This window comes from Ornithodoros turicata, chromosome 10, assembly GCF_037126465.1.
Source record: "Ornithodoros turicata isolate Travis chromosome 10, ASM3712646v1, whole genome shotgun sequence".
Taxonomy (NCBI): Eukaryota; Metazoa; Arthropoda; class Arachnida; order Ixodida; family Argasidae; genus Ornithodoros; species Ornithodoros turicata.
Window position 1 is genome coordinate 18,779,864 of NC_088210.1, and position 19,115 is coordinate 18,798,978.

Sequence of the window (19,115 nt, forward strand, 5' to 3'; positions counted from 1 at the left end):
CAGGAATTCCTGGGCCAAAAGTCCCTCACCTTGCCCCCTCGGTCTTCGTCGTCGATTTCGATGGATCTCGACCGTCGCTGCGGTGAATCAGCCAATACTGGGAACCCGATTTCCTCGAACACTTCGGCAGCTCTTGGTTGACATTGCCCGTCGCCGGCTACAAGACTCTACCACGTCTCTTGCCGTACACGGAATACCTGTGGACAATTCTAGAGGATTACGAACTATGCCCATCACGGCGTTACAGTCCCTGTTCGCTGACATCCTCCGAGACTCTCCTTCAATAACTCAACCATGCGACTGGTCGAAGCCCGTCAAACACGACGTTGTGCACCGCATCATCACCAAAGGCCCTCCAGTCATTTCACGATGTCGTCGCCCTGCACCTGAGAAGCTCGCAATCGCCATGCAGAAGTTCCAACCCGACCCGACCCTCCCGAAAAAGACCGGGGACTGGCGACCTTGCGGTGACTACAGATCCCTCAATCTCCTCACTGTGCCCGATCGCTACCCTCTTCCTAACATTCAGGACTTCGCTGTTAAACTGTATAGCGCCACCCTCTTTTCCAAAATAGATCAAGGCGTATCATCAAATTCCCATGGTACCCGAAGATATCCCCAGAACAGCCGTCACGACACCATTTGGCTTATTCGAATTTCTGCGCATGCCTTTTGGCTTGAGGAACGCGGCTCAAACGTTTCAAAAATTCATAGACTCTGTCGTCCACGGCTTGCCCTTCGTCTTTGCTCACAAGGACGACATTCTTGTTGCAGGCGAGACACCAGAGGAGCGCCGAATGTATCTTCGCCAGCTGTTCTCTTCGCCTGCAAGAACACGGCATCCTAATTAAGGTACAAAAATGCGAATACGGAGTTTCAGCCCTAGAGTTTTTGGGCCATTATCTTGATTCCAACGGGATACAGCCGCTTCCATCCAAGGTCAAGGCTGTGCAGGATTTTCCGACACCAGAGTCACAACGTCAACTCCGTCGCTACCTTGAGCTCGTAAACTTCTTCCGCCGATTTATTCCTAACAGTGCATCCATCTTGGTGCCACTCGAAGCCCTCACATGCACGTCGCGGCCGAGTCGTAGTTCTGTATCTCTGGTCTGGTCTGTACCTCTGGCACGTCGTTAGCCGTTGCTGCGTCCAGTACTGCCATTGGAGCCGTGCTACAGCAGCGTATCGGACAACAGTGGAGGCCCATTGCCATCTTTTCCGCAAAGCTGTCCCCCGCCCAGCAACGGTACAGCGTCTTTGGTCGTGAACTTTTAGCGGCTTACTCTGCGGTGCGGCGCGTTATTTCCTCGAAGGACGGATTTTCACCCTGCATACGGACGACCTTCCTCTTGTCCATGCGTTCCGTGCCGCTAATCAGAATCACTCGCCGCGGGAAATTTGCCATCTCGCTTTCCTCGCCAAGTTTTCCGCGACTATTGAGCAAATCAGTGAAGTGCAAAACGTACCAGTCGACGTCTTCAGCCGAATATCTTCGTTTCTATCCACAAATATTTTCACCCCAGCATCTTGCTCGTGCTCAGCAAGATGACGAGGAACTTCGCCTTGTAAAGCAATCCGCGTCTACATCGCTCCAGCTTATTGAGGTCGCGCTTCCTGACATCCCGCTTACACTCACGTGCGACACGTCAGCTGGCATCCAGCGTCCATACGTTCCAAGGGCACTGAGACACCAAGCCTTTCGCGCTTTTCACGACGTTGCCCATCCCGGGATTCGCGCCACCAAGCGGTTACTCTCCGAGCGCTACGTTTGATCCGATATGTACAAGGACATTAAATTGTGCGTTACGCAGTGCATCGGCTGCAGGAAGTCTAAGGTACATCGGCACACTCGTTCGCCACCCGGCAAGTTCCTCACTCCGGATCGTCGCTTTCAAACTCTACACATAGACATCGTCGGTCCTCTACCGATGTCTTCCGGATTTCGATGCTACTTTCCATCATCGACAGGTTCACCAGGTGGCCACAAGCAACTCTATTGCAAGACGGTCACGCAGAGACCGTCGCTGATGCTCTTTTGCGCACCTGGTTTAGCCGTTATGGCGTTCCGGACGAGGTAGTCACGGCCCGCGTAGCTCAGTTCGAGTCAGCCCTGTTTGCTGCCGTCTCGTACGTACTAAACGCACTAGAACGACCGCCTACCACCCATGTGCCAACGTGCTCGTGGAGCGCCTTCATCGTCACATCAGCTCCAGCCTCCGGGCCCTCCCCAACCCCCCTCACTGGGCCCGCGCGTTGCCACTCATACTTCCTGTTCTTGCGCTCCTGCCTCAAGCCTGACCTCGGCTGTTCCGCCGCCGAGCTCGTCTTCGGAACCCCTCTGCGACTTCCAGCCGAGCTCGTCAGCCCACAAGCCAGTCCACCTTATGCTCCCGAATATCTCGCTCTCCTCTGCGGCGTTTTCAAGTCTTTGTAGCCTGTGCCCACACGCAACACATCTTCTAGACCGTGCCATGTACCCTCTGACCTATCCACTGCGACGCACGTTTTCCTACAGTTACCGACCCCTCACAATCCCTGGTGGCCCATACGCTGGTCCTTACCGCGTCATATCCCGGTCGCACAAAACTTCGTCAACATCGACGTCAACACGTCCTCGTCAACATCGACGGCTGCCATCAGACAATGTCTGTCGACCACTTAAAGCCAGCGTTCATTGCATCCCTGCCCACCGGTGTCTTTTGATGACACCGACCTGTGTTCAACGCACGTTTGCGAGTCTTCTCAGAAGCCTAAACCCAGGAGCTCTCTAGGGCTTCGAGCCTTCTTCCGTCGTGATGCTTCATCCTCTCACCTCTTCCACCAGGGGGGTGGGGGAGCAGTGTAGTGTGCCTTCGCATCACCCGCGCGCCTCAATAAACAATCATTCTCATCCTGTCCTTCCGTGTAGCAGGTCATTCCTTCTGTCTGTTGGCCTTGCGTCACGCACAGTATGCGTCGATCTCGTGCTATCCCATTCACGGCGTACGACGCCCGCCGGCTACTACACAGCGTCACGTACGACGTTTCTCGTCAACTGTGGTTTGCAGACAGTAGCCGTAACCTGAATACTCAACGACAGATATGGACCTCAACCTAAGATTTTTCATACCTCGCGGTGTACCCCGAGCTGCTGATACTCTTATTCACCGTCTTCGAGCTGGCGTCCCGTTCTGCCGTTTTCTACTACACAGGATGGGTCTGGTTCAGTCTACGTTGTGCCCCGAGTGTAATGCGGTAGATGACGGCGGTCACTCCTTGCTGGCATTTTACGCATGACGGACCGCCCAGTGGAGCTGGCTCATTTATTGGGTGCTTGGCATACTCCGCGCAATCAACAGAAGGCAATCCGTCTGCTGGTAGCCTTCCTGGAGTGAGACTCGTCTCACAACTGTATCGTGAACACTACGTGCGAACTCGTGTGTGAACTGCTGACACCGTATTTTGTAGATCTGTAGTGTGTGCTATATTGTTTTCCCGTGAGGATGTCAGGGATCTCGCTGTGATTTGTTTAGATTGCCGAGAGGATTTTGATTCAGGTTGTGTAACAGCTTTACAGTTTTTGCAGTAGAACCAGTAGCACACATGGCGGGTTGCTGAAAGTTCCGTGGTCTACTTTATTCTACTAACTAATCAATGATTTAATGTGCATCTTTTTGCAATATTTGCTTTATCACGATAGAAGGTGCGGTTAAGATATGCAGCCTTTCGGACGTCTAGCTGAGCAAGTGCGCTTCAGAGAATCGGCTTCAGGCACGCACGATGGACAATATCGTTTCTTTTTCTTTTTTTGTCGAGCCGGTAACATGGTACTTTACAGGCTGCATTCAGCACCGCAGATAGACGAGAGAGGCTTCAAATGATCACAGACGTACTCGCTCTCGTTACAAGACTGTGTGGTCCACTGTAGTGGTGCTGGCAGCGTGCTATGTCCGAGCGCTCTGCAAGCCTCCCTTGCGGCATGGTACTCGAGTGGTGTGTGGCGGGGTAAGGGGATCCTGCGTCCTTGGCCGACTTCACAGAGAATTTTACCGTCTGAGGAAAACCCAGGGCAAACAGCGGCCTACTGAGGTCACTACGGCGTGGCCAGACATCCACGCCACTTTTTCTTCGTTGTTGACAACGACGTCACTGCAATAGCATTAAATAAATATATGACACGTTCTTTGTCCGCACTCGAGGCTCGCTACACTAGGCAACATTGTGCACCATCTCCTGACAGCGAATGAACACAGTAGCATCGTCATGCCGCTCATTGCACGCGCTCGGCTGCCAAGAACCGGCCCCAGGGATTTCCGCTGCGGACCAAAGCTGTGTGGATCGGCAAGAGGTTCTTTCAACGGTATCCTCAGGTATTGTCCACGTTGACCGGTTTTAATAGCATATATTACGTGTTTTGCAGCTATGACATGACACGCGTACATGAGCATGTCAACGCCCTAAAGGATACACAACAGGATGAGAAATACTGAGGTGTATTCTATTGCTCTCGTAGTATGCAGCATACGGCGTTACGGTGGTACTGCGTATTGTGCTATGGAGACTTACTGTCGCTTTCGTAGTTACGCTGCGGTATCTTCATAGCCTTTTGTGATATGAAAAATACAAAAATGCAATATGCTGGAATTCTCCTTTCTCTCCTACAGCGCAGCCTCTACAATGCAAATCCTTCCCGAAAATCACAGGGGTGCGCTTCCACACAGGGGCGGATCCAGACCCTCGGTTTGGGAGAGGGGGCGGTTCTTTGTCGGAGCGCGTAGCGGGGGAGGAGCAGAGGGAAATCCAATGTATGAACTGACATTTTGAGGAGGCGATCGCCCCCCCCCCCCCCCAACTGGATCCGCCACTGCAGACCGTGCGAATGGCCTCACCTATGGTCAGCGAACAAACCGTTTGTAATCAACGCGATTGTGCACCATCGTGCACAGACGTACTGGCTCTCGTTAAAAGACTGTGTGGTCCACTGTAGTGGTGCCGGCAGCGTGCTATGTCCGAGCGCTCTGCAAGCCTCCCTTGCGGCATGGTACTCGAGTGGTGTGTGGCGGGGTAAGAGGATCCTTGGCCGACTTCACAGAGAATTTTACCGTCTGAGGAAAACCCAGGGCAAACAGCGGCCTACCGAGGTCACTACGGCGTGGCCAGACATCCATGCACGTCGTTCGGATCGGATGTCCTTGCACTAAATCGCGCAGATCTGTAAATAAGGCAGCGTAATGCTGACCACTCCTAAAGAAACACTTCAAAGCCACTTCACTGCCGATGCGATGCATTCAGGGGAAGCACTAAAACAGAATCTTATGGCTGTAACACGTGACCGAACAAGATGATTTGCCACAAGCGACGGCAACAGCAGGGCTGTTACAAAAATGTCGACTGCAGGGCATTCTCATTGCCGAATGGGAGATACAGCACAGGTCCCATGCTGTGCTCTTGATGTTGCTACTTTTAGTAATGTCCTATTCTCTCGTGACATGAAATATTGTGTAAGGCGGCTATCAGGCAGCGCGGCGGCGGTCACAATAACTACCGACCGTGAACGTGAAGTAGGGGCGTAAAGTATGGCATAAACAGCGCAAGGAAATAGTGGGTGTACACTGCGCACAGGGAAAACCGCAAAAAAAAAAACAGAGTAAAACGCACAGTAATGTTTCTTTGCGTTTGCTTGCGCACGCTATTCTGAAAGGATTGTGTGCTTCGCGCAAAGTGCTTTTTGTGTGTTCCTGTCACCAACTTTCCTTGCGTGAGTACGGAAGCTACAGTTGCATCGTTATTTTCAGATTGCGCAGCGAACACCTACCTTTCCTAGGAGACATTACATTAAACCTGTTACTCGTGGCGTCTGATTGCGGGCCGAAAGTCCTTTGAGTGCGACATGTACGCAAGAGGCACAAAGGGACAAACAAAGGCACACACACAATATTTGAACTCTATAATGACGCACATTTACGCATGCCAGAACGTCGAAGGCTCTCATATTCTATCAGAAAAAAATGCAAGAGCGTCTCATACGTCTTAATTTCCGACTATACCGCTCTACAATCACAAATCAACTTCATAGGCCCAGAGTGATCGGTGACGTGCACAATGAGACTGACAACTTGACGTGATACCTACACCTGTTTGCAGTGGAAACCGTGACTATAAGGCCTGACCATGCCGGATGCAGAGGTTGAAGAGAGTCAGGAGGACGACGATGCAAAGAAAAAGAAGAAAGGCAAAAAGAAAGGCAGCAAAGGAAAAGGAAAAAAAGGTGGCAAGTCGAAGAAAGGAAGTAAGGGAAAGAAGGGGAGCAAGGGAAAAGGCAAGAAGGGAAAGAAAGGTAGTAAAGGCAAAGAAAAGAAAGGGAAGAAAGACAAAAAAGGAAAGAAAGGAAGCAAGGGCAAAGGTAAAAAGGGCTCCAAGAAAGGGAAAAAAGGAGGGAAAGGCAAGAAAAGCGGCAAAAAGGGCAGCAAAAAAGGGAAAAAGGGAAAGAAAAAAGCTGAAGCTGAAGAAACTCGACCTCCAGCAGAAGAGAGTAAACCAGAACCAAAAGCTGGAGCCACGCAGCCATCTCCAGCAGCATCACCAGCTCCTGCACCTCCTGCAGCTGCGTCACCTGCTCCTGCCGCAACAGCAGGGGCACCCCCACAAAAATCCACAGTAGCACCTGGTCCTCCGGCAGGTACTCGGCCTAGGACTGCTGCTCCTCAAGCCATGCAACCTATGGCTCGACGCATGGGATACCCAATGGGATACCCAGCGATGTCTATGTATCCACAAAGCATGGGGCAAGCCGTAGGCTTCCAACCACAAATGAGGCCACCATACGGAACAAGCTCGGACATCACTGACTACACCAGGGGATATGGAACAGAAGACACGTCATCAGTCACAACCTTCGGGGCCAAGCGACCAGGCGTGGTAGTTGACGTCATGTACCGGCTCAGGCCCAGATTCGAGACCCCTTCCTATACGTCACTTGAAACCAGTGCCGCGCCGGAACAGTACTACAAACAAGGAACGTATCCGTCGGGTGCGGGCTACTACAGCGACACTGAAAGTACGACGACCTACTACGATGTGACTACGGCCAACGAAAGTATTTCAGCCACAGTGATTAGTGAAATCGGAGGAAGGCCGCCGGTTGCGCTGTCAAGTGACGTCTTATATGGAGCGCCTGGCATGAATCAGATGCAGCAGTTTGTTCAAGGCCTAGCGAACACACAGTATCCCGACCTTCCTCCGACGATACAGATCCACATGCAACCACCACTAGAGCCGGTATACCACGAGCTTCCGAAACCAATCATTATTCACCAGCAGCAGCTTTCACAAACGCCACAGGAAGAACCACGTCACACACGATCAGCATCTCGAGACCTTAACGCGTCAAAGTCATCTCGGCGAAAGCGACTTAAGCGCAGAAAGCATAAACGACGCCCGCGAAGATCAAGGCTAACGGCTGATGCGGAGCTTCCAAAACCCATCATAATACATACCCCAACGCAGCCAGCACCCTTTTCACCACCGCGAGATATGTTACCACTTACGATCAGCCCAATGCAGCAGATGCTGGCACAAGGAACCGAGACGCCCGACATGATACAACAACGTTTGGCGGCTCAGCAAGGAGAACTGCAGATGCTCAAAGCGAACCAACAAGCGTGGCCGCGTGGCCACCGGCAAAAGGACGTTCTGCGCCTGTTGGAGTCAAACCAACTGCAGCAACTTCTACAGCAGCCCCTGTCGCAACAGTCCAGTGTGCAGCAGCAGCTCGACCAGCAACGGCTTCAGTTCCAACAGCAGCAGCTTCAACAGCAACAATTACTCCTTCAGAAGGCGCAGCTTCAACAACCACAAATGCAGGTTGGTGATCTGATGGGATTGCAACAGCCACAAGATCTCATGAAACAACAAAATCGGGCGCTGACGCCTCAGCAGCGGATGGTTCTCCAGCAGTTACAGTTACCACCATCCGAAGTTAAGTTGTTGCAACAGAACATCGTGCTTTCACCATCGCACCGATACCTCCTTGAGAAACACATGGATAAGCTAATGCAGGTGCTTCCTCCAGCGCAGTGGCGACTACTGCAACTTCTTTTATCGGATTACCAGCGTCGGAGTCAGCTCCCTTCATACGTACCGCATGAGCCGCCTCTGGTTCCACCACAAAGCTCCATGTTCTTTCAAAATGCAATGCCAGAACCGCAGAATCCTCTCGTCATAACGCATGAAACATCATCGTTACTGTACTTGAGAAATCCCATGGTTGTTCGCCAAAAGACCCAAGCTACCGTAGATCCTTCCCAACCTATTATCATTCGTCGTAAAGCCCAGGCGGCAGATCAGGGATTGGCATCCACCGCCCGTGTTCAACGACGGCGTGGTAGTCGAGAAAAAGCCCGCCGAAGAAAGAGTCGTGGCCGCGGGCGATCAAGCCCGCTCGATTACCCCCAAAGTGGAAGCCCCTCTAGCAGCAACCCACGCCTAAGCCCGCGAAGCAGTTCAAGTAGCGGGCACAGGCGGCGTTCTTCAAAGCCAGGGCGGGAATCTCCGCCTCCTCTGGTGATCATTCATCACCAGCCTTCAGCAGTTCCTCCCGGACAATCTTCACCGCCTCCCGTGGTCATCCACCGTCAGGCTCCGAATGACGCCTCCATGCAACCACCTCTAATAATACACACTCAAACTCAGCTGCAGTCTCCTGGGTCACCTTTACCGTACCAGTCTATGCCGCCTCCACCATTCATGTGTTCTCCCGCTCCCCCCTATATGCCGATGGATTCGCCATCAATGATGATGAGTTCGCAGCCAAATTCATTCATGATGCCCCGGATGATGCAAAACATGATGCAAAACATGATGCCAATGATGCCTCCGGCCTGCTCTCAGGTCTCGTCTCCCATGATGCCGCCCATAATGTCCTCATCAATGATGCAACCACCAATGCCGAGACAACAGCCTCAAGTCTCAACATCTGAGAATGGGTTATATCAAACAGAAAGGGGACGCCGCTACGATAGAGGTGATAATGAACGAGGCCGAAGGTACAAGTCGAGGGACAGGCGGTCCAGAAGATACGACGACATGTCAAGTTCTTCATCGTCCACTGCGGAATATGCGATAGGTTCATCGGTTTATCAACAGTCGCCACAGGACGCACTGCTCTCTCCAGTCCAGGGCGGAGGCGCAGGAAACGTGGGATATAGTAACGTTCAAGGTCAATACCTCGCGCAGACAGGAGGGAGCCAACAGGACTTGAGATCCATTGAGAGGGCCATAAGGAAGCTTTACATGCATCGATACCCCAGGTGTGCCACGTTTCATAATTTGAGCTTTCGTTGCATACCAGGAGGTAACCCAAAATGCTTCGTGTCTTTTCAGTGACATGGCGAGACCATCATCATTTCCGGAGAGGTCGTTGATATTGATATTGGGAACGATATTCATCTTCGCGGCAATGCTGGTTATACTGGCCATCATAGGGTCCTCGTTTCCATGTGAGTTTGTGCACGCTGTGCATCAGTGAGGTTGTATCTGACGCATGGTATTTTCCTTCCAGCGCTTTTGAAACCAGCGTCACATTCGCTCACTCCTGTTCTACCAAGAGCCGGTCCTGGCCGAAATATGACGAAGAAATAAGAAAAAAGAGAGAAAAGAGTTGGCTTTGTTTAGACGTGTACGTGTACTGCCACCACAGGAAACGATCAAGGCAGCTTATACAGTCGTGACGCTGTCCATAAAATGAAATGCCAGGAATGGCAATCGTTACTAGCTTGCTGCATATCCTGCCGCTGTTGATTTGCAAAAGTCACTGCGCTTCGTCATACAGAGGTCGTGTGAATTACGACCTCTATAGCTGACAACACATATTTACAAAAAATTTATATGAAAGCCCATGTCGGATGCATCATACCACGCCACAAGTGTTGTCAAAAGTGTGTATGTGGCAATAATAGTCCGACGATTCTTCCCTTCGCTCTGCGGTAACTGTTGATTGCATTGCGAAGCCTATAACTGCCCTTTACCCAATGAAAGACTTCCACACATGCATGAATGTCACCTTGAAAATAAAGCTTTCGAGCATGCTCACATTTTCGAACTGTAGAAGCAAACTTCATAGTAACAGGACGATTTTGTTGCCGGCTGCCTCTGAAGGTCCACAAAGGACGGATGCATGGTAGATCAATTGACACTAAAATCCTACGGTGCAGGTTTAAATGCGACTTGCTCTCCTCTTACGGGTTCCGAAATAGCTACACCTACTCGGCCATTATGCAAAAGACACTCCTGTATAGGGTTGAGAACAGCACAAGGCAAATACAACTGTTACGTTTTTTAAAGGTCAGCTCCGGGGGTATCTTAACTAATGATATTTTGGAAGCCCACATCTGCTTGATACCGTGCACCCTTCAGTTCCAGAAAATGGCCCCATATTTTTAAATATTAAATTAACCATCCCCAAATCCCGCTACGTACTACGTACGTAGCGGCAGCGCGCGCCAATTGATAGAACGCGCTCTAGAACAAAAGTCTCGTTTATATTTGATCCACCCTCGTAATATACATATATCGCGATTCATGCACAGAGTTAATGGTAAAATTCGATCAAGCTCGGAGTGCCAAGGCCTCCCTTATTTCTTCTCTTTGCCTCAGTTGTTTACATCACATAAGCCGCGAAACGAGAAGACGTCTCTTCAATGGTTTAACGTAGTATTAAACAATTAGTCAAGGATTTAATGCGCATCCTTTTGCAACGTTTGCTTTATCACGATAGAAGGTGCGTTTCCGACATGCAACCTTTCGGACGTCTAGCTGAAGAAGCGTAGACCAAGGCGGTTGAGAGAACAGCCTTCAGACACGTACGATGAACCATAGGAGGAGAGTTTTGAATCTGCCGGAAGGGGCCGGGACACAACGTCCCCTCCCCCCTTTCATGAACACAGCTCGTGCAGGATGTCGGCAATTCTGTGTTGCGACGTTGTGAGGCAAACTTTTACAGGATTTTCATGATGACTTGCATGAAACACGCGATTCTTAGCATATTCCTCGAAATTTCCATCTTGACTGTGAGATGGGTAGACTTTCCGGAGGGGGCGTGCCCCCCACCCCCCTCTGGGAAATTTCCGGTGCGGCTCAGGCCCCCAAGCCCCCTCGCAGTCGGCGCCTATGCGATGGACAATATCGTTTTTTTTTCTTGTTCTTCTTCCTTATTTCTTCTTTTTTTGTCGAGCCGGTAACATCATACTTTACAGGTTGCATTCAGCACCACAGATGGACCAGAGAGGCATCAAAAGATCAGAGACGTACTCGCTCACGTTGCAAAACTGTGTGGTCCACTGTGGTGGTGCTGGCGGTGGTTGCGGTGGAAGCGTACTATGTCCTAGCGCTCTGCAAGCCTGCCTTGCGACATGTTCCTCGGGTGCTGTGTGTGTGTGTGGGGGGGGGATCATGCGTCCTTGGCCGACTTCACAGGGAATTTTGCCCACATTTCTTTTAAAGCGCCTGAGGAACACCCAGGGCAAGCAGCGGCCTACTGACGTCACTGCGGTGTGGCCAGACATCCGCACCTCTTTTCTTCGTTGTTGACGACGACGTCACCGCAATAGCAACAAAACAAATATATGGCACGTTCTTTGCCAGCACTCGAGGTGCTCGGGGCTTGCTGCACTAGGCAACATTGTGCACCATCTCGTGACAGCGCGTGAGCGCAGTAGCATCGTCGTGCCGCTCATTGCACGCGCTCGGCTGCGCTACTGCTGTGGACACGGGCTGCCAAGATCAGGCCCCAGGGGTTTCCGTTGCGGACCAAAGCTGTGTAGATCGGCAAGAGGCTCTTTCAACGGTATCCTCAGGTATTGTCCACGTTGACCGGTTTTAATGACATATCCTACGTGTTTTGAAGCTATGGCATAACGCGCGTACATGAGCATGTCAACGCCCAAAGGATACAGAGCGGGATAACAAAAACTGATGAGTACTCTATTGCTCCCGTGGTATGCAGCATGTACCGCGTTACGGAGCTCCTGTGTATGGTGCTATGGAGACTTACGGTCGCTTTCGTAGTTACGCTGCGGTATCTTCATAGCCTTTTGTGATATGAAAAATACAAGAATGCAAAAGGGGATGGTGTTCCCCTTTCCCTCCTACAGCGCTGCCTTTACAACGGAAAATACTTTTCGAAATCACAGGGGTGCGCTGCCATGTCTGTCCATAAACGGTTACGTGGTAGGCGAACGCAATGCACTTACTCTGGAGGGGCTCCGGCCACGCGTCATTGCAAATGTCAACATACACGACCGAGAGAATGGCCGCACCCGTGGTCGGCTAACAAAACCGTTTGTAAAAAACACGATTGTTGTATCTGTGCCTCATTTTGTATAACTTATTTGGATCAGGTGTCCTTGCACTAAATCGCGCAGGTCTGCAAATAAGGCTGCGCAATGCTGACCACTCCTAAAGACACACTTCAAAGCCACATAACTGCCGATGGGATGCATTCAGGGGAAGCGCTAAAACTGAGTCTCATTGCCCGTGACATGTGACCCCGACCAGGTGACTTAGCGAAGGCGACAAGGCAGTTACAAAAATGTCGACTGCAGGGCATTCCCATTGCCGAATGGGAGATACAGCACGTGTCCCATGCTATGCTCGTGATGATGCTCCTTTTAGTGATGTCCTAGTTCCCGTGACATGAAATATTGTGTAAGGCGGCTAACAGGGAGCGCGGCAGCGGTCACAATAACTATGGGGACGTGAACATGACCTACCAAAGTTAATAGTTCCAGTATGGCATAAAGCCGGGGCTTAAAGTATGGCATAAAGAGCGCAAGGAAATAGTGGGTGTACACTGCGCACAAGGAAAACCGTAAAAACTGAGACTAAAAACGCACTGTAACGTTTCTTAGTGTTGCGTGCGCACGCTCTCATGTCTCCTAGGAAACATAGGTGTTTACTGCGGGATGTTTTTAACCTCTTACTCGTGGTGTCTGATTGCGGGCCGAAAGCCCTTTGAGTGCGAGATGTACGCAAGAGGCACAAACGCACAAACGCCATACTTGGAACTCTATAATGACGCACACCTACGCATGGCAGAACGTGGAAGACTCCTATTCTATCAGAAAAAGAAAAAAAATACAACCTGACCTGAGCCTGACAACTTGACGTGATACCTACTTCTGTTTGCAGTGGGAACCGTGGCTAAGGCCTGACCATGCCGGAAGCGGAGGTTGAAGAGTGTCAGGAGGACGACGATGCAAAGAAAAAGAAGAAAGGCAAAAAGAAAGGCAGCAAAGGAAAAGGAAAAAAAGGTGGCAAGTCGAAGAAAGGAAGTAAGGGAAAGAAGGGGAGCAAGGGAAAAGGAAAGAAGGGAAAGAAAGGTAGTAAAGGCAAGGGAAAGAAAGGGAAGAAAGACAAAAAAGGAAAGAAAGGAAGCAAGGGCAAAGGTAAAAAGGGCTCCAAGAAAGGGAAAAAAGGAGGAAAAGGCAAGAAAAGCGGCAAAAAGGGCAGCAAGAAAGGGAAAAAGGGAAAGAAAGGAAAGAAGAAAGCTGAAGCCGAGGAAACTCCACCTTCAGCAGAAGAGAGTAAACCAGAACCAAAAGCTGGAGCCGTGCAGCCATCTCCAGCAGCTTCACCAGCTCCTGCACCTCCTGCAGCCGCGTCACCTGCTCCTGCGGCAACAGCAGCGGCACCTCCACAAAAACCCTCAGCAGCACCAGGTGCTCCGGCAGGTGCTAGGCCTACGACTGCTGCTCCGCAAGCTATGCAACCTATGGCTCGAGGCCCGGGATACCCAATGGGATACCCAGCGATGTCTATGTATCCACAAAGCATGGGGCAAGCTGTAGCCTTCCAACCGCAAATGCGGGCGCCATATGGAACAAGCTCGGACATCACTGACTACACAAGGGGATATGGAACAGAAGACACCTCATCAGCTACAACTTTCGGGGCCAAGCGACCAGGCGTGGTAGTTGACGTCAAGTATCGGCGCAGGCCCAGATTCGAGACCCCTTCCTATACGTCGCTTGAAACCAGTGCCGCGCCGGAACAGTACTACAGACAAGGAACGTATCCGTCGGGTGCGGGCTACTACAGCGACACTGAAAGTACAACGACCTACTACGATGTGACTACGGCCAACGAAAGTATTTCAGCCACAGTGATTAGTGAAATCGGAGGAAGGCCGCCGGTTGTTTCAAGTGACGCCTTATATGGAGCGCCTGGCATGAATCAGATGCAGCAGTTTGTTCAAGGCCTAGCGAACACACAGTATCCCGACCTTCCTCCGACGATACAGATCCACATGCAACCACCAGCGGAGCCGGTATACCAGGAGCCTCCGAAACCAATCATTATTCACCATCAGCAACTTCCACAAGCGCCACAGGAACAACCTCGCCTCACACGATCAGCATCTCAAGACCTCAGCGCGTCAAAGTCATCTCGACGAAAGCGACTTAAGCGCAGAAAGCATAAACGACGCCGGCGAAGGTCAAGGCTAACGGCTGATGCGGAGCCCAGAACTCCCATCATAATACATACCCAAACACAGCCACCATCCTTTTCACCACCGCCACCTTTCACCACGCGTTCACCATTTATGATCAGCCCAATGGAGCAGATGCTGGCACAAGGACCGGAGACGCCCGCCATGATACAACGTTTGGCGGCTCAGCAAGAAGAACTGCAGATGCTCAAAGCGAACCAACAAGCGCTGGAGAGAGAGCTCCAGCGGCAGCAGTTTCTGGACCAATCACAATTTCGGCAGCAACAGACGTCATATCCTCAGCAGCCAATGGCAGGCCAGATGCCGTATGAAGATCCATTGTCACCGTCTGACGAACGGTATAAGCTGCAAGTACAAATCAATATGGCTGACAAGGATGAGCAACGACCACAGACAACGCAGCAGCCTCAGCAACAACTCCCTCGGCCGCAGCAATACACATTTCAACCTCCACAGCAAAATCCGCCACGACAATTCCCGCAGGAGCAACCGCAGCAGGTTCAACAGAGTCCCTCGCAGCCCCGCCTTGTAGAACGAGAGATATTTGTTGTGGAACCGCCGCGAGATGAAGACTCACGTATCCAGATCCGACGTCGAAAACGTTCACCGAGGGCAGTATCAGGCACTTCAATAGAATCACGAGATTATGGCCGGCGGCAAAAAGACGTTTTGCGCCAGTTGGAATCAAACCAACTGCAGCAACTTCTACAACAGCCCTTGTTGCAACAGTCGAGTGTGCAGCAGCAGCTCGACCAGCAACGGCTTCAACTTCAGTTGCAACAGCAGCAGCTTCAACAGCAACAATTACTCCTTCAGAAGGCGCAGCTTCAACAGCCACAAATGCAGATTGGTGACCTGATGGGATTGCAACAGCCACAAGATCTCATGTTACAACAAAATCGGGCGCTAACGCCTCAGCAGCGGATGGTTCTCCAGCAGTTGCAGTTACCACCATCTGAACTTCAGTTGTTGCAACAGAACATCGTGCTTTCACCATCGCACCGATACCTCCTTGAGAAACACATGGATAAATTGATGCAGGTGCTTCCTCCAGCGCAGCGGCGACTACTGCAACTTCTTTTACCGGATTACCAGCGTGGGAGTCAGCTGCCTTCATATGTACCGCATGAGCCGCCTCTGGTTCCACCACAAAGCCCCATGGTCTTTCAAAATGCAATGCCAGAACCGCAGAATCCTCTCGTCATAACGCATGAAACATCATCGTTACTGGACTTGAGAAATCCCATCGTTGTTCGCCAAAAGACCCAAGCTACCGTAGATCCTTCCCAACCTATTATCATTTGTCATAAAGCCAAGGCGGCAGACCAGGGATTGGAGTCCACCGCCTGTGTTCAACCACGGCGTAGTAGTCGAGAAAAAGCACGCCGAAGAAAGAGTCGTGGTCGCGGGCGATCAAGCCCGCTTGGTTACTCCCAAAGCGAAAGCCCCCCTAGCAGCAACCCGCGCCTAAGCCCCCGAAGCAGTTCAAGTAGCGGGAACAGGCGGCGTTCTTCAAAGTCAAGGCCGGCATCTCCGCCGCCTCCCGTGGTCATCCACCAACAGGCTACGAATGACTCCTCCATGCAACCACCTCTAATAATACACACTCAGCTGCAGTCTCCTGGATCACCGTTACCGTACCAGTCTATGCCGTCTCCACCATTCATGTGTTCTCCCGCTCCCCCCTACATGCCGATGGATTCGCCATCAATGATGATGAGTTCGCAGCCAAATTCATTCATGATGCCACGGATGATGCCAAATGTGATGCAAAACATGATGCCAATGATGCCTCCAGCCTACTCTCAGGTCGCGTCTCCCATGATGCCGCCCATAATGTCCTCATCAATGATGCAACCCCCAATGCCGAGACAACAGCCTCAAGTCTCAACTTCTGAGAAGGTGTTCTATCAAACAGAAAGGGGGCGCCGCTACGATAGAGGTGATAATGAACGAGGCCGAAGGTACAGGTCGAGGGACAGGCGGTCCAGAAGATACGACGACATGTCAAGTTCTTCATCGTCTACTGCGGAATCTCCGATAGGTTCACCGGCATATCAGCAGTCGCCACAGGACCCACTGCTCTCTCCAATCCAGGGCGGAGGCGCAGGAAACGTCGGATATGGTAACGTCCAAAGTCAATTCCTCGCGCAGACAGGAGGGAGCCAGCAGGACTTGAGCTCAATTGAGAGGGCCATAAGGAAGCTTTACATGCATCGATACCCCAGGTGCGTCGCGTTTCAGAATTCGAGCTGTCGTTGCATACCAGGAGGTCATCTAAAGTGCTTCGTGTCTTTTCAGTGACATGGCGAGACCATCATTATTTCCGGAGAGGTCGTTGATATTGATATTGGGAACGATATTCATCTTCGCAGCAATGCTGGTTGTGCTGGCCATCATAGGGTCCTCGTTTCCATGTGAGTTTCTGCACGCTGTGCATCAGTGATGATGTATCTGACGCATAGTATTTTCCTTCCAGCCCTTTTGAAACCAGAGTCCCATTCGCTTACTCCTGTTCTACCAACAGCCGGTCCTGGCCGAAATATGACGAAGAAATAAGAAAAAAGATGGAAAAGCTGTTTTGTTTAAACGTGTACGTGTACTGCCCCCACAGGAAACGATCAAGGCTGCTTATGCAGTTGTGACGCTGTCCATAAAATTAAATGTCAGAAATGGCAACAGTTCGATCTACGATCAATGGTAAATGTGTTCGTTCATTACTAGGATGCTGCATATCCCACCGCCAGAGGTACCATTACAATGGTACTTCAGGAAACCTACACTTGTTGAGACCTCCATAGCTGAGCTAGCAAGCAATTTCTATGAAGGCCCATGTCAAGTGTGATGTCAAAAGTGTGTATTCGGCAATAGTTGTCCGACGATTTTTCCCCTTCGCTCTTCGGTAACTGTGGATTGCATTGCGAAGCCTGAAGATCCTGCAGTGCAGACCCTGGATGGTCGCAAATGTGGCTTTCTCTCCTCTTATGGGTTCCGAAATAGCTTAGATATCTCAAGAACAAAGCAATTTCACAGGCTACACGTACTCGGCCATTATGCAAAAGACACTCCTGTGGTCTTGAGAATTGCACGAGACAAATACTAGTGTTACAACGTTTTTGAACGCCCATGTGTCTAAACCATGCAAAATGATTCCATATTTTTAGTAATCTTAAATTAACCATCCCGAAACACATGTGAGACACCATTTTTATGACGGAATTGGTTTAGGCGGTCTGTGCCGCTGACGTAAGCGGTACCCAGTGTTGTTCTTACACTTTCCTCCCTCTCTACGGACAACACAGGAATGCAGACAAGCGATGGCGGCAGGGAGCGTCTGCTCGACCTGCGTAGCATTCTTGGTTGCAGTGTTTATTACTACTATTTGTGGGAGGGTTTGCCAATGACGTTGTTGATACCACCTGTGCGCCGGCCTGCGGCTAACTGGCGAAGAGCATGGCGAACGTCACGTATTATCAACCGAGCTGTGCTACGCCAGTATTATGGTGTGGAAAACATACACCCATGATGTAACAAACCACATCTATGAAAGCGTTCCAGCCCCTTTAATCTCTCCCTGACGCCTCATATAGTTCGAACGACTAGAGAACCAGAAGTACTGTTTTCCATGTGCACAGAAAACTCGTATTTGTTCGTTCGTTGATGGCGGATGAGATGCCGAAAACCAAAAATTCTAGGTATGAGACTGCTTGTACACGTTCACTGAACCCTTTCTGTTGTCCACTTGATGGTAATATGGCAGTACTCTATGGCAATAAAATTGTGTTACGTGTAAAGCTACAGTATCTCTGAAATGTGAGGAAATGTGCATTGATACTAGAAGTAACCTGACTCCTGAAACTAATATCCAGATGTAATAATGACGTAGCCAGATGATGTATGCAAGCAACTCATAATCCTTTCTTTTTTTCAGTGGTTGTATAACGTGTTGTGGCGCATGACTGCACTGGTCATGTGGACCACTGGGAAGCAAAGATATCTCTGATAATTACACTTTCACTGTGTACTTGTACTGTGCAGTATATTTCGTCTTTATTTTTGTCTTTCTATTTCTTTGTTTTGTCTTGCCCTTGAGTTATCAACAGCCATGTATGCAGTCATGTAAGCATCTTGTTTGTTCTTGTATCTGGTGCTTGCTCTCTCGCCAATGTATAATTGCCAAAGTCATTGAAAAGGTTAGCCAGCTGTAGGACTCGAACCGGTAGGATTACCGGTCCAGGGCTCTTCCAATATAATGCAGATGGTGTAGGTACGAGCCCTACAGCTGGCTAACCTTTACGGCCGGTGGTATCAACATGTTTCGACAATGGCAACCTATAGCAAACCATCCCATAAATACTGATTCTACAGTTCGAAAGCTTTATTTTCAAAGTGATGTTCATGAATCTGTGTAAGTCTTTCATCGGGTAAAGGATGTCTTGCTTGAAGAGCAGTTATAGCCTTCGCAATGCAATCAACACTAACCGAAGAGCGAAAGGAAAGAATTGTCGAACTATTGCCACATACACACTTTTGACATGACTTTTGGCATGGTATGATGTACCCCTCCCCCCTCCGACATGGGGCTTCATGGGCCAAGTTCGTTGGTATTTTTTTGTAAATAAGTTTTTAG

At 50.4% G+C, this 19,115-nt stretch overlaps 3 protein-coding genes across 3 annotated transcripts; all 3 read left to right on the forward strand.

The window, feature by feature from the left end:
• The first annotated feature begins 1,945 nt into the window (after positions 1-1,945).
• LOC135369747 (uncharacterized) lies at positions 1,946-2,434 on the forward strand. The gene has a single exon (XM_064603264.1). The coding sequence runs from the start codon at positions 1,946-1,948 to the stop codon at positions 2,432-2,434; it is 489 nt and encodes a 162-aa protein (XP_064459334.1).
• A 1,797-nt stretch (positions 2,435-4,231) lies between these two features.
• On the forward strand, positions 4,232-10,068 carry LOC135370237 (serine/arginine repetitive matrix protein 1-like). Its single transcript, XM_064603940.1, has 4 exons — positions 4,232-4,349; positions 6,124-9,287; positions 9,361-9,476; positions 9,539-10,068. The coding sequence occupies exons 2-4, from the start codon at positions 6,151-6,153 to the stop codon at positions 9,616-9,618; spliced, it is 3,333 nt and encodes a 1,110-aa protein (XP_064460010.1). The 5' UTR covers positions 4,232-4,349; positions 6,124-6,150; the 3' UTR covers positions 9,619-10,068.
• Positions 10,069-11,652: 1,584 nt separating this feature from the next.
• LOC135370793 (bromodomain-containing protein 4-like) lies at positions 11,653-17,179 on the forward strand. The gene is made up of 4 exons (XM_064604641.1): positions 11,653-11,831; positions 13,165-16,713; positions 16,787-16,902; positions 16,965-17,179. Exons 2-4 carry the CDS (start codon positions 13,190-13,192, stop codon positions 17,042-17,044), a joined length of 3,720 nt encoding a protein of 1,239 aa, XP_064460711.1. The 5' UTR covers positions 11,653-11,831; positions 13,165-13,189; the 3' UTR covers positions 17,045-17,179.
• Positions 17,180-19,115: the final 1,936 nt, after the last annotated feature.

Excerpts from the sequence above, each read along its gene's own strand:
- LOC135369747 (XM_064603264.1), top strand. The coding sequence starts at position 1,946 with ATGCTACTTTCCATCATCGACAGGTTCACCAGGTGGCCACAAGCAACT.
- LOC135370237 (XM_064603940.1), top strand. The coding sequence starts at position 6,151 with ATGCCGGATGCAGAGGTTGAAGAGAGTCAGGAGGACGACGATGCAAAG. Across the intron at positions 9,288-9,360 it reads TACATGCATCGATACCCCAG|TGACATGGCGAGACCATCAT; the intron begins GTGTGCCACGTT and ends GTGTCTTTTCAG. Across the intron at positions 9,477-9,538 it reads CATAGGGTCCTCGTTTCCAT|CGCTTTTGAAACCAGCGTCA; the intron begins GTGAGTTTGTGC and ends TTTTCCTTCCAG.
- LOC135370793 (XM_064604641.1), top strand. The coding sequence starts at position 13,190 with ATGCCGGAAGCGGAGGTTGAAGAGTGTCAGGAGGACGACGATGCAAAG. Across the intron at positions 16,714-16,786 it reads TACATGCATCGATACCCCAG|TGACATGGCGAGACCATCAT; the intron begins GTGCGTCGCGTT and ends GTGTCTTTTCAG. Across the intron at positions 16,903-16,964 it reads CATAGGGTCCTCGTTTCCAT|CCCTTTTGAAACCAGAGTCC; the intron begins GTGAGTTTCTGC and ends TTTTCCTTCCAG.